We start from the raw sequence: 14,477 nt of genomic DNA on the forward strand, positions 1-14,477 counted from the left end.
TCCCGTCACAGTCAGGTACAGTGTTTTAGAAACGCAGGGCTGCTCATTCCTATCAGAGCGCTGCCTCAGTTTCTGACCGCCGCCTTGGCTTTTAGAAGCTATGATGCTCGTCTGACAACTGAAAAGCCTGCAGAAGTAGTCTGTTACAGACACAGATGGATGCTGCATCACATTGGACTGGGCCCATGTGCTGTCGGTTTGACATCTCTGGGTTTGAGTATCAATCAAGTATTGTTTTCAGCACAATAGACATCATGACCTCCACATGGCGTATGTGCTTTCTTTTTTTTTCATACAGTACCATGAAAGATTAATTGGCCCCTTCCTGATTTCCTGTGTTATTGCTTATTTGAAATGCTTCCAGTGGAGAACAAAAAACATCACTTGTATCCATTAACACTCATCTATTGGGTGCTGATATGAAAGCTAATCAGTATTCAGCCAATCACCAATCAATGGCAATGATTGTGATTGCGCTAAAACAATTTGGTTATCACGGTTTATCACTCAGCCCTACTTGAAATAACTACTTAACATCTGCTCAATGACACCGTCTGATTTGGTTTTTATGCTATAAGAATGCTATAGCAACCTTCATGGCCATAATATACGGTCATAATGCTCCATAAAAACAATTTCACAAAACCTTGGTCTGAAATGACTAGATTGATTGCTAATCAGACTGCTCTAACCTTTGCGCAATGAAGCTGACACACACATTGCTTCCACCTGTCACATGCCAATTGTGTGCAATTTCATTTGGCAGGCGACTGACAGTGATCCATGACAGGGGTAAACCCATCTTCAGGCTGACGCCAAGTCCCCTAAAGTATTGTTGACACTGATGACCAAGGATTCCTACCCCAGAGAACATTAATGTGACTATAAATAGACTGTCATTCCCAGTGTCCTGAGACTGTCCCAGTGTCATTGCACATCCTTACTTAACATTTAACACCTTTCAGAAAGCTTGACATTTGAGAAGAGGGCACTCAAGACCATTCACTGCAGACTGCCTGCATTTCCCATGATGCATATCTCTGCTGACGGCTTGGAGACTGGTGGATACTGTGTAGCAGTCTAGCAAGCCCTATTTACAGTTTCATTCACTTCCATTGATGGGAATAAAATAAAAATGGGTGGGGCATACATTTAGGAACATTTATTTTTGCATTCATTAATGAGTACATCATAAGTGCAAATAGAGTCCAGGACTAAGAACTACATTGAACAGTACAAAGTTGGACAAGCTGGCAGTCTCCCTCCAGAGATTCTTTTTCCCCTCTCTTTTTCTTTGTTTTTTTTTTTTTTTTTTTAGTAGTTCAACAACAGTACCTATAAACAAGAGTTTGTGTAGTTCCTTATAGTTATACAAAACCAAATGCTACAGTAATCATACCTATTAAGTACATTGTTTAATTATTTGTGCTGGAAAACACCAAAAACATTAGTCCACAAGTCTATCTGATATATGTATGTGTGTATGTATATACATATGCATATATATATATATATATACACACACACACACGCACATACAGACACAGAAAAGAGAAGCCCCACCCGCCACCCAGTGACATGAAGCAGTCGTAACTATGGAAGCGGAGCACTAAAGCTGGAGAAGCTGCTATGCGACGTTTACAGTCATCGGCATGGCTGGAAAAAGTAGCGGGAAAAAAAACACTTAAAATTTATCAAATATTACTCAAGAGTCTTTACTTCATGCATTTAAGAAGCAACACAAAAAACACATCTAGTTATCTTGTTCTTTTTTTGTTTTTTTTTGTTATTAAATCTTTTCACTAGACGTTAGTGCCTGATGTGTGTGACAAGCGAGGTTACTCTACAGTTATCGAGACAGCTTGGGTGGGGGCTTCTCCAGTGCTTGAGCGGCTTTTAGTTTGGAACACCACGGTGCTGACAGATAGTGCTACGCTCCGGTAATGCTGCGGGCCCTCCGGCCCTCGTCCCTCTGTGCCAGTGCGGGGCCCGGGGCCCGGGGCCCGTAGGCCCCTCCGCTGGGCCTGGCCTATTCCGCCTTCCGCTTGGCTCCAGGGATCTTCGCCTGGATCCTGTCAGACCACACATGCAACGGTTAACTGCTGAGATTAGTCTTTTTTTAAAAACCAGCTTTGAAAACTGTGGAAATGCACCTTATCCCAAAAGAAAATGAATAAGCAGGAAACTCACAATTGAAAACAAATGTCTTGTTCAGTGAAATGAGTAGACTTAAGCTTGGTATAATAAAAACTGTAGTGATCTACAGCTACTAATTACACTTTGAGATTGCCTGAGTTTAAGTCATTATGTAAAAGGGCTTAATTAGTGAAGCTTCAATCAGTGCAGTGAATCAGTGAAACCTCCACTTGCGTAATGTCTCAGCTGTACGGCACTGCTGTAGTTTTATGAAAAGCTGCAGGCAGAACTTACTTTCCCACCACGGAATTGACGTGGGTCCTTATTAGTCCCAGGTACTGGTCAATCTGCGCCTGCAGTGACAGGTAAGGGTCTGGCGTCAATATCAGTGCGTTATTTTTAAAGCTGCACAGCTGCAATGGAGAACCAGGGGCAGACAGAGTACTGTACATCAGCGAATCCATACCTGGTATTTCTCGTAGACGACGGGCATCGTGAACATGGACACCACAGCTGGGGAGAGAGCACACATTACTGCGTTCTGAGTGTTAACCCTTCACATGCCGACTGGACCATGTTTCCGAACCCTTAACGCTGATCACGCTCGTTGTGAGGGGGGAGGTGGCTGGCCACATGGCTTGAAGGGCACTGTGGCTGGGACACTGGGTGCTGAGCCCTGTCTGGGTCTGAGGGTTAATCATTGGCCCCACAGCTCCCGCAGTGGAACCTCGGGCTGTGTACTTAAGATAGCGCTCGGCGCTAATCAGGAGGAGGGCTCGCGCAGTCGGGCCGAGCGACAGCGGGACTGGAGTGTGAAGTGGACGGGACAGAGAGTGCTGTGTGGAATCTGAGCCGCAGCTCTGCTTGTGACACGAGCGGGAGAGGGGTGTTCAGACTCTGACACGTGGCATATCTGAAACTGCAATCTGGACAGTAGCGCAGGTGTGTAAATGTGGTGCGCAGATTAAGAGACTGAGATTGCAGAGAGAAGACTCAGTTCAAGGTTCAGTTCCTAGATGGAGGCCTACCAATGTATCTTTGGTACTCAGTGAAATCACCCAGGAAAAGATTGTGTTCAGTAAATAATCTAAACCTAAATAGATACGATGTGCTTAGTGCGAGGAGAAGAGACAGGACGCACGTATTTTGTCACTGAGACGGAGGTTCCTCACCCAGAATGAGCAGCGTCAGGCCGTTGAAGAGAGCCCCCACATACGTCAGCAGCCACATCAGCACTGCAAACTGAAACACAGGACAGCGCGCTCAGAAGGTCACACCACTGACTACAGAGATACTGTACCACAGCTAAGGGGAGGAACGTCTTACAGCAGATGTGCAACGATGGCATATTGTGAGAATATTGGGATTTTTAAACGTGTGTTAAATCCTTTCCCTGCAGTTAAATGTATGGCATACATGAATGTCAGTGCACAGGTTGGTGCAGTATGGCTCTGCATGCCGGGTAGGAAGTGCTTATTTGTATGTGTAAACTCAGTAAAGCTGTAATTTGACTCTCTGGACCAGAGTCCACCAGCCTTCCCATGGACACAGGCTACAGTGGGAACTCAGCAGTCTGCTACTAGTGTATCACATGGTGGTTATGTGCCTACCATTGTGTTTGTTTGTCAGAAAGCATAGCCTATGAAAATATAGGCAAGGAATAGGCCGAGCAAAACGAAAAGAGAATTCTGGTGGGAGTATTAGGCTCCTGCAGAAACAATACCACAGTGACCTGTAAGAGAACAGCAGTGTGTACCACGCTGGAGCCACATCACTTTTGATCTGTACACATAAACAAGATAAGAGTTTTCAATGTCGCATTACCTTGAGCATCTGAAGACCAGATATGCAATTTCCAGATATGAACCAATAACCAAATCCAAGTGGATTGTTGGCCTGTACCACACAATGTTCCGGATGTGGTTGTTTATGTTTAAATGATAAAATGCATTGTATCTTTCTCATGATTCAAACACGGACAAAAAAACCACATCTCTTTGTGGAAGAAGCTGACACCCTAGACATGTTATTTTTAGAGGCTGTTGTCACAGTGACATTAACTGTGGATATGAAGTGGTCAACACATCCTTCAAATAAACACTGCCCTTGAATTGCTGGCACACAGATAACGAGGATTATTTTAAGTGATATAGATATATTTTAAGAACTGCAAATGTAAGTTAACTAATGTGTTTTACGACTACTAATATCTCAAATGTGAATTTCGAAGCTGTTATGTGCTTTAATAAAGTAAATTGCTAAGAAGTTTCTATATTTAAACTACAGCAAATGGTCGCATTCCGTGAATGTCACATCACCACCACTCAAGTTTAATACTAGTCTGCCAGCATGACACTTTGCTTGGATAGCCATACAGTCATTATGTACATTGGGTGCATGGAAACTTTTATACTGATGTGTAGGGTTTATAAAGGCTATGTATTGATTGGATAGAGGGTACTTGGCAGTGTTTGATCATTGTGTATAGAGGTATGTATACTGATGTATTTAAAGGGACTCATCTGAAGTGTGTTTAGCGACTGTGTGGATGTTAGTGTATACTGTATAAATGTGCAGAGGGCAGTGTAAAGCGTCTGCTGCCCGTGCGGTTCACCTTTAGTGAGTCCACCAGGTCCTGCACCAGGAAGAGCCTGCGGAGCTCCTTCAGGGTGGTGTTGGCATAGAGCTGGGCGCTGTCTGCGTACTTCTGGATCTGGTCATGAGACAGAGAAATCTCCATATCCAGGTAGGACCTGCACAGGAGCACAGGGGAGGTTACACCAAGCTCCGCCCATGACCCCGCCCCCTCCCCAGCAGCCCCGCCCCATCCCACGCGGCCCCGCCCCCTCCCCACTGACCCCCCCGCCCCCCCGGCACTCACTTGAAGGGGTGTCCCTCGTCGGTCTTCTGCACGGCCTGCAGGACGGACTTGTAGATGCGGAAGCTGATGGTGGCGGAGAGCGCGGCCAGGGCCAGGTAGGCCGCCACGCTGACCACGCTGAACTGCGTGAGCGAGAAGAGGAGCAGCAGCACGCTGCCGAACAGCACGCCCGTCTGCTTCACGTCCCTCCAGTACAGCAGGTCCATGGCTGCGGGACACAGGGGGAGGGAGCGGGGCGTCAGGGCCAGGGCTACACTGCGGCTGGGCCAAGGCACAGGGCTGCGGGTTCGAGCTGCACGCTGAACCATTTCAGGGTCCTGCCTTCAGGAGCATTTGGCACCAGTGCTGAGACCAGCCTAAAGGCAGGTGATTCAGCAGCTTTAAAGGCAGTCAAATATACCTGCGCCAATCCATGACCCAACACAGACCGCGAATACTGACCTCGGAGGCTGCGGTTCAATGTCTGAATCGTTCAGTTTCCGCCCTTGCTGTGAACAGATTACTCACAGGCACTATTTCAACGAGTCTCGACGTTTTTAAGTGGGTACCCGGCTAACCCGTCCTTTTTATATAATCCGCTCGCTCTAAAGCGCTCGCACCATTTTGTCTGAACCTCGCATTCAATGAATCCTCTTTAGTGCGGAGAACCGTGCCAAAAACCTGGCTTAGCGCACATTCCTCACGGCGAGCGCCCGTCACTTCTCCCTAAAGCGCTGGATAGGCCGAGGGAGCCGCAGCCAGCCGGGCCCTCGTTTCAAAGCCAGCTCAGCGTGAGTGACATTTGCATCGACGGCGAGTCGTTTCAAGTCTGTCAGAAGCTATTTTGAGCGTCGGGCCCGAACGCGCTGGCTGGCGCGACGAAGCCGTCGCCGAAACCTTTGTGAAGAGTTTATCTCTCCACGGCGGCGGCGGCGGCGGAGGCGGAGGCACATGGTGCGGTCACACGCTGGAGACCGCGGCGTCCTGGTCCAGTAGCGTACGCGTACGTGTACATCCCTGTACTGCACCACACGGTCGCGGCGCTGGATTAATCATTGAGCCGACTGGCCCGCTGGAAAGGACAACAGAAATAGACTCGCTATCAGCAGGCCCAGATTACAGCGCAGAGAGGCCTGGGGTTTACCTGAGCCAGGTGTCTACAGCGTTCCACTGTGACCACAGGCAGGCTGTGGGACAAGTTAATTTGACTGGTGGGTGGTCAGAGAATCCAAGACAGTGTACAGCGATTCCTCTTAGCACCATTACAGAAAGACAATGAGCTAATTCCTAAAAAAACTAACTCAAAACAATACCCTTATTCTGCTGAATCCTCCAGCAGCTATCCCATCAGCACCCATTCAGGGAAGCATTTATTTAGCAACTCAGCAAGTGCCAGTTTTCTCTATTCTTATAGCCGGGTCAAGAAGCAGTGCGTTTGCTATTAGTGACCATTCGAGTCTAACTGTATTTGTCCAAACACTGAATTGAGAGTAAACTTTGCCAAGCACCTCACGAATATTCCGTGCTCTGCGTCTTCACAGCGAGGCAGCTCTTCTGAGTTCTGCTCTGCTCTGCGTCTGAGCCGAGCCCTCTGCCCGAAACACGCTCTTTACGCGTCACACGCTGAATTATTCAGAGACCGCCCGCTTTTACGCAAATCTGAGGAAGAACACGCAACACGGGTGGGCTCTTCTCCTGCCTGACACGCTGAGAAGAGACGAAACTCTCGACCCTCTACACGTTCCTCCGCAGGTGCCTACTCTCACGCTCGCTGACAAAAAAAAGATCTAATACACAGCGACTCAACAAAGAAATCAATACATGTTCCAGGCACTGATATTGCTGTATAACTAACATCTACCAAAGGTAAAAACCCAAGCTAAGTGCTGAAAGAATCAAGACACTGAGAGATTCTGGAATGAAAGATGACGGGAAACAGAACTCACTGTAGCACCTGAGTCTCCCAGCTCCATCTGATCCGAGCTCTACACCCACCCACCTGCTCTTTGTGTCAGCGGGAAGGAACCGGCGAGAGATGCAGGCGCGTTGCCATGTGAACCAGCTGTGCGCAGGAGAAAAAAAAAGACTGACCCACCTTTCTACGGCAACGAGGAGTAACGGATGAGCACAGCCTTACTCCACATCCCTAAGTGCGCGTGGAGCGCATGCTGAACACAGTTCCAGCCGCCTGAGTGAGAACACAAACGGGTCACTAGCTGCCTTCCCCTGTGTCCCCCAGCCCGCTCTAATTTTAGTCGCGGAGCTGCGCGTGGGGGCCGATAGCGGCCCTCTTCTCATTCACCCTCCTCCGACGGGATGCCAAGAGCCCGCAGGGCAGCGCCCGGCGCCCGCTCCCCCCACGGCAAGCGGCCGGAAAAAAACCCGAACCGCGGCCGCATGTTGCCCTGCTCGCCACCGACCGGCCCATCAGCGACGCGGCGGCGCAAAATCGCCCGCTAGCCAGCCTCTCCCCGAGCCTACCTTCATCTGCCGAAGAGCTACGCGTCGCGCGGCGGGGACGGCGCTAGCGTGCGGGGCGCTAGCCCGGCGAAGGCGGAGAGAGCGCGGAGCGGGGAGGAGAGCGTACTGACCTGCGGCTCCCATGGCTGATAGACGCGGCTGCTGCGCTTCACACAAAGGAAAGCGCCGGAGGGGGAGTCCCCCCCCCTCGTCTGTGGGCTGGGGTGGGAGGGGCCGCCGTCAAGCAGGCATTGGCTAATCAGCGCCGTGCTGGGGGACGGCTGCCAGAAAGTTGGAGAGAGACCCGGCTCTCGCTCGCTCGCCCGCTCGCACATGCTCAGTGCGCTCCTTTATCTGGGGTTTAAAGACGCAGGCGCCACCGCGCGCAGCTGCGATTGGGAAGGCGCTCTTCACACAGAGCACAGGCTGCTTTCACACACCCTGATCGGAGACACACTTTTTTAACTTGACGCTTTTTCCCACAGCCTGTAAAACCTCGGAACATCTGTGCAAAGCACTGTCACCAGTAAAACATAGCCAAACCGTACAACAAATTAGATCAAAACATCTTCATTACATCACAGCTGGGAGCTCATATTATGAGCCAAACTAAGAGCCAGACATACAGAGTGCGGGCAGAAGTCTGCAGCCGCTCTACAGAACTAGAGTCTACAGCACAGCCGCGAGAGCCTAATGCGGTTACCATAGATACGGCGCTCTCACTCTCTCCACTCACGACATGGCAGAGAGCTCTACCTTCCTCAAAGAGGCAGATTCAGCCGTCCACTCGATCCGGGGATGGAGGAGCACAACCGCCCTTTTCACTTTCAAACGAGGGACAAAGCGCCGATTCAGCACAAACACAGCTGGCCCGAGTCTCGGCTTACTGTATACAGAGGAAACGCATCCCTCTGAACACAGCTTAAACATGACACTCCATCAGCGCTCCTCCGTGAATTTATTCAAAACACAGCAGTGACGAAAAGCCCTTGGGCTGTAGCAGATTGAATGGCGATTGTATACAAAGCCATTCATTTCAGTGTCGGCAACATACAGGGAGAAACTAAAAAGAAAGCAGGCTGTAAGGAAGTCCCCATTCACCTCATAAAAGCAATGGCTTCACACTTTCAATAAAAAAAGCATTTCTCGTCCCCTGGAACAGAAACTGAATTTCCATCATAAAGTGAGAAGTAGGACTAACATAAAAACATATCAGAACTCAACTTATCGACCTGAGGGAAGATGTAAAAGCAGTGGTTTCGTGAGGGTGTTTAAAGGATATCGGCCGTGCCATTTCACCCCATGTTCAGCACAGCGCAGCCAGGCGCCAGACGAGTGACATCACACTCCCGTCAGTCAGTCTCGTCAGTTACATTCACACAGACTGCGGCAGGGCCCTCCGCTCGGTCAGTCTCGTCAGTTACATTCCCACAGACTGCGGCAGGGCCCTCCGCTCGGGTCACAGGCCTCCCGGGCGCTCGGTAGCTTGGGAAGGAGGGGTCGTTTGCAAACACTGTGGGAAATACCCTCGGCTCCTCGGAGAATCAGGAGCAGAGCAGGTTCGGCTCAAGCCCACTGCGGACGCTAAGGGGGTATCGGGGGTATGACATCACAGTGAGGTCAGAGCGTGCTCATCACTGAGGAAGAGGGCACCGAGCGCCGCTGGAGGACTGCAGAGCTTCAGCCTGCCAGGAGAGGCTAACAGTGATGACTGGGTTCTCATGACAGTGATAGTAGTGCCTTTTATTCACGCGTCAGTCCGTAATCAAAATGGCTACCGTGTCAGCTCTTAATCAGCATAGCATCACTCCTCCGGGAAAGAGCCCCATTGTGTCATGAGCAATGCAAATGAATAGAGAAATAATGCGCTCAGACGTGTGGCCAGTAAATTCATTTAATCATAATAACGTTAATACCACTGAGACCATTCACCATGGCAACCTGTGTCGCCATCGACACCTGTGTGATCCAAAGATCCCATCCCATTTCCCTCAAGTGAAGTCATTACAGTGCAGGCTGAATATGTTTTGTAAGATGGATTCCGATGGATGGTTTCTCTAGAGGCAGCCTGTGCCGTGGGGCTGTTACTGGGCTGACGGGGGGGGTATGTGTCACCACCCTGCTGAGTGAGCAGGAGCGGGAGGCTGATCAATACCACGCAGAGTGGTCCCTTCACTGCGGTCATCAGCAAGACGACCGCAGGCCAGAGCGGAGAGCCAGAGACCGTGATTCAGGCAAACGCAGCTGAAACGCTAAAAGGTGTTCACTTTTTTGTTTTTAGTTTTTTAATATTATTTCAGTTTTATTCAATGCTTTCACAAATATCCTTCACCACACAAAAAGACCGTCTGGGTAAATAAAAACTATGAACCAGAACTATGAACTAAAACTAAAAAATCCCTGTAGACTTATCAAATTCAGCCTATCACAAGAAAACCGGACTAATCTGGTTTTTGAATGTTTGGTAGTTTGTTTCTTGATCTGCTTAAAATTTATGCAGTCATACTCTGTATATTTCAGAATAACACTTGATTTTAACAATGTAGGAATAGGAATCATATAATGTCGATTTTCAGCCCTGATGGCTATTGGTTTTTCAGTCAAATTCAATATTCAGTGATGGGTAGACAGCCAGATCAGACGCTGTGTCAGCTCTATAGGAATTGACCTTACAAGGTTTCCTACAATATGTCTCTCGTACCTAATTAAGTACAAGGTTGCTGTCAGACTGCCGCTAACAGGTGGCACGAGTCTGTCTGATTACTCTCACACAGCAAGCCCCAACAGGAAATTGAATTGGCACACACAGGAAGCTGCCGCCACAGCAGAATGTTAATTAGTGATAGTTCAACACTCTAAGTGTACTTGTGATTACAAACCAGGCCAGCAGTGAGGCCAGTATTAATTACATAAACTGGCCTTTTCATCATGACTGTTACGCAACAATAATTATCATAACCCCAAACCAAACTGCAGGCCACAGTGGGCAAAGTGTTTGAGCATTTAGCAGTGAACACGACTCACAGATACCACTGAATGAGTGAAAACAGCTTTGAATTAGATGTAAAAAGATCTAAATGTGTATCTGTTTACTCTTCAATGTTTTTATTACCATCTGTGAAACATAAGAATACTGTAATATAAGAAATGCAGAATACCCTGTAAGCGTTAAATAAGAAATCTACAGTAGTTGGGAATATTTTCCCACTGCCTCAAGATGGATCCCTCTTCCCAAATTCTTTTTTAGACAAACAAGCAAGCTCTACTCAAGTCTTCTGTGCCTCTTCAGATTGTACATGTGCAACACCTGTGAATATCGAGATGTCATCTTCTCAATGCTAGCCTACACAAACGCTACACACACAGCACTACACACACAAGACTGACAGACGCAGTGCCACACACAAACCGAGACACAAAACGTCACACGCAGCTCAGCACTCGCCACACACTGATACTGCGCCCCCACACCCTGCACTTGAGGGACGCAATGACCCGTAAAATCACACACACACACCGCTGCATGCGCCACACGCAGCGACACACCCGCAAGCCCGAGAGGTGCGGAATATCGCGTCCATACGAAGAGCCGAACGCAGACCCTGCCCTCAGAGACCCAAACACGGGCGCCGTGTTGCCATAGTTACGGCCAATCAAGCCTTTTCCCGCATGCGAGGATGATGAAAAACACAGAAACACGCAGCCCCTCTAAACACAGCCACCCCGGACCCAAACATTACCCCTGAAAACATACAGAACCACAGAGACTCCTAATAAATGGTGTAAGAGCAGCCTGTGTGAAATACACTGCTCTGTATCATACTGAGAGAGACAAAACAGAACAGAAATCACTGTGACCCACTTAGAGCTCAGCATGGAGGGAAACATTAGCCCACCTGCTAGCCTACAGCTAACGAGACAGACAGCAGTGAGAATGAGGGACGCAGATAAGCACAAACAATGCGACTGACAGCTGACAGACAAAGCTTTACAAATCCCTGCAATTTAACAGCGCATACAGGACGAGCCAAGATCCAACAGCCCAAAAAAACCACTGACAACAAGAGAGGTTTATTAACAAATCAATTTTTTTCAAGAGGTTGCAGGGATGCACACATACACACACACACAAACACACAGAAACGATGATGATGTTGCTATGCGAAGAATGAAGAGATCTGCGCATGTTGCAATCTCTGGAACGTTCTAGTGCACTCGTGGCTGCGCAGCTCCTGGCTGTCTGCGCAGACGAGAGGTAAACACAGCCGTAGCCTACCCTGCTGCCTGTGCACTGAATGATGTAGCGCAGCACACATGCACATGCACACACACACACACACACGCACACACACACACACGCACACGCGCACACACGCACACATCCTGGCCATTGAGCCAGCGCTCCAGGTGCCTGTAAGAAGCCAGCCACACCCCGCTGCGTGCAGGGGTTTGGTATTTCACCACCGCTGACCCCTCACTAACTCAGCTGTGAATGTGTTCTCCGCCCTGTGAGCCTGATGCTGCTCACACGGTGTGCGTATAGCAGGATGGGCGTGTCCCGGTCCTCCGTCTCTCTGGCAAACGTAGCGCAGCTAAGCCCTGACGCCATGGCAACGAGCATCCCAGCTTCCAGTCCGCCAGCAGAGAACTAGCAGGAGGAGGAGGGGGGGGGGGGCACTGACAATAACAACAACGCGCATCGCTCCATATCTCACAGACACACGCTGCGCGCGTCTCCCGAGTGTGGGAATGGATCGCGGCCGCCCCTCACCACTGTTAATCCCCCCCCACACACACGCACACACGCACATACACACACACGCACACGCACACGCACGCACGCAGAGTACCCTGGCCTTTCCAGCTGCTCCAGAAGCACTCCATCTTGGCGGGCTCGGCGGCGGGCTGCATGCTGGGGCGCGAGAGGAGAGGAGAGGAGAGAGGAGGGAATCGCCGAATCGTCTGCTGAGCGACCGCTTCGCTCACACGGGCATCCCGACAGGAAGGGGCAGAGAGGGGGGCCGCCGCTGCCGAATCGCCCAGCGCACTGACGCTATAAACGCACCGCCGCCGAGAGGGAGGGAGGGAGAGAGAGAGAGAGAGGGAGGGAGGGAGGGAGCGAGAGAGGATGGGAGGGAGCGAGAGAGAGAGAAGAGCGCAGACGCGGGGGGGGGGGGGCAGAGCGCACCGTAAACACTGCGGTCTCCGCTGCGGCGGGTGGGTGTGGGGAGGGGGCTCGCGGGGGGAGAGCTTCTTTCTTGAAAGGAGACGCGGGCGGCGGTTTCACACTAAGAGTCCTGGCCCCGCCCACGCGTCTGAGCAGAGCGCTGGGAGGAGGGCGGCAGTGAAAGGGTTAAGCAGCCCCCTCTCCAGTACAGACAGAGAGATGCACAGTCACATCTTTCTGTTTATACTGGTCTCGCCTCCTTTTTTTATTTTTTAGCCCTGATATTACTTCTAACCTCGAAGGGCTACTTAAAGCTTGCAGCAAATGCAATCATCTCCATTGTCTGTTTTAGTGAAACTGTCCACAGGCCTTCTGTTATCAAATAACGTTCGATTTCAACAGTTCTGACAGAATATACTTGCCAAAGGAAATTCTGCCCTAGCAACACCACATCATTTTAAGAAATCAATCACAGCTTTAAAGTCAGTATCCAAAATATGACAACAAAGTGATGAATCATCCTGAATACAGCTTGGTATAGTAACTGCTGGCCATTTGTGTATCAGATATGGTACACAGTTCCTTAGTACAGGTACAGTACATTCCCACATGACCTACACCGTTTCTGTTTTAGAGGTACAGACAGCCCCAGGACCATGTGAACGTATGGGCCCTCCAGCCTGACTGGGAAACACATGGTGGAGTCACAACAGTGACTGACTATGACATCACAGTGAGATAGCTCCACCCATGCGGCCAAAACCGGGCTGCGTTTTTGAAGCTCACTTCCTTGTCTTGTTGACAGACGCTGCTCACTAGCGCTAGTACGATTGGCTCCAGCATAGGTGTCTCCAGCCACCCGTTTCAATGGTAACAATACAGTCAAAATACGAAGTCAAAAACATTTTCTCCACCAGAGAGGAACATCCACAGTGACATCGTCGATGCCCCCATCAGGAGACCCATAACTAACCTCAATAAGTCTGTATTGACTCAGTGTGGGGGTCACTTCTAATCAACAATCAGCTGTTACTTGATGAAGGGGGAGGGGGAGCTTAGCTAGGCAGGGGGACTGGATGAAAGGGTGCGGAGCTGGATAGGGAATACGTGTGAGGGAGGTTAGCTCTTCACATATTCAATATTTGAAAGTTCTCTATACACACCTCACCACCCTCCCCCCTCTCTCCCTCTCTCTCTCACAACCCAGTGGCACGATTCACACAGCACAGGCCCTCAAAATCCCTTTGTTCAAAGCAAACATACTGCTCGCCTTTAACATACAGGTATTTCACACACAATGAACCACACACCACTGAACCCAGACCCAATTAATAGTAATGCTGAATCAGTATGAACTGGCTCTGCCTGCCATCGGAAGAGCTTCCAGACTGCGGAAGCTCCCCCCATGACAAAAGCTACATCGGAGGTCTTTGCTGCTGCTGTAGCAGCATTACATAAATGGAGGCTTTCCGTGGGAACGTACAGTGCGTCCCATAGGCAAGGTCATAAACTATGCAAAAACTTCATGTGACATAACCTGCCTGGGGTACATACGTATAGCACAAACTGTACAGAAAGGCCCAATCCATTTCCACCGGCTGATAACCTTTCTTGCTCAGTCGATAACTGCCATGTAATTCCTCGAACACACGTAAAGCATAAAGCGCCGTTTGAAAACGTTTCAAAGCAGTCTGTTTGATTTTTAATTGTGCTTCGTCACGAAACATTTCCTGGCAGAGACGCCAGACACTCTTAATTTATCCTGAGCAGGGCTGACTCTGCACCAGTCCTCAACACAAATTCAAATATCTCATGAATATTTATGAGCCGCACTACACCCTGAGAATAACCAGC

The 14,477-nt window shown here is 49.5% G+C and overlaps 1 protein-coding gene across 3 annotated transcripts in view; it reads right to left on the reverse strand.

Annotated features, from left to right (window-relative positions):
• Positions 1-1,147: 1,147 nt before the first annotated feature.
• rtn1a (reticulon 1a) overlaps positions 1,148-14,477 on the reverse strand; it is a 50,450-nt gene continuing 37,120 nt past the window's right edge. Inside the window, exons 1-7 of one of the 3 annotated variants that reach the window (XM_064323661.1) lie at positions 12,307-12,510; positions 5,018-5,225; positions 4,751-4,889; positions 3,309-3,378; positions 2,603-2,649; positions 2,431-2,489; positions 1,148-2,072 (exon numbers count right to left, since the gene is read on the reverse strand). In XM_064323661.1, the coding sequence (XP_064179731.1) occupies positions 2,030-2,072; positions 2,431-2,489; positions 2,603-2,649; positions 3,309-3,378; positions 4,751-4,889; positions 5,018-5,225; positions 12,307-12,367 (627 nt within the window). In that variant the 5' untranslated portion in view covers positions 12,368-12,510 and the 3' untranslated portion in view covers positions 1,148-2,029. Of the gene's footprint in view, positions 2,073-2,430; positions 2,490-2,602; positions 2,650-3,308; positions 3,379-4,750; positions 4,890-5,017; positions 5,226-7,587; positions 7,720-12,306; positions 12,511-14,477 lie in introns of those variants that run through there. The other 2 variants (XM_064323659.1, XM_064323658.1) reach the window with 2 other exon arrangements.

Source organism: Anguilla rostrata, chromosome 1, assembly GCF_018555375.3.
Source record: "Anguilla rostrata isolate EN2019 chromosome 1, ASM1855537v3, whole genome shotgun sequence".
In the NCBI taxonomy this organism is placed as follows: Eukaryota; Metazoa; Chordata; class Actinopteri; order Anguilliformes; family Anguillidae; genus Anguilla; species Anguilla rostrata.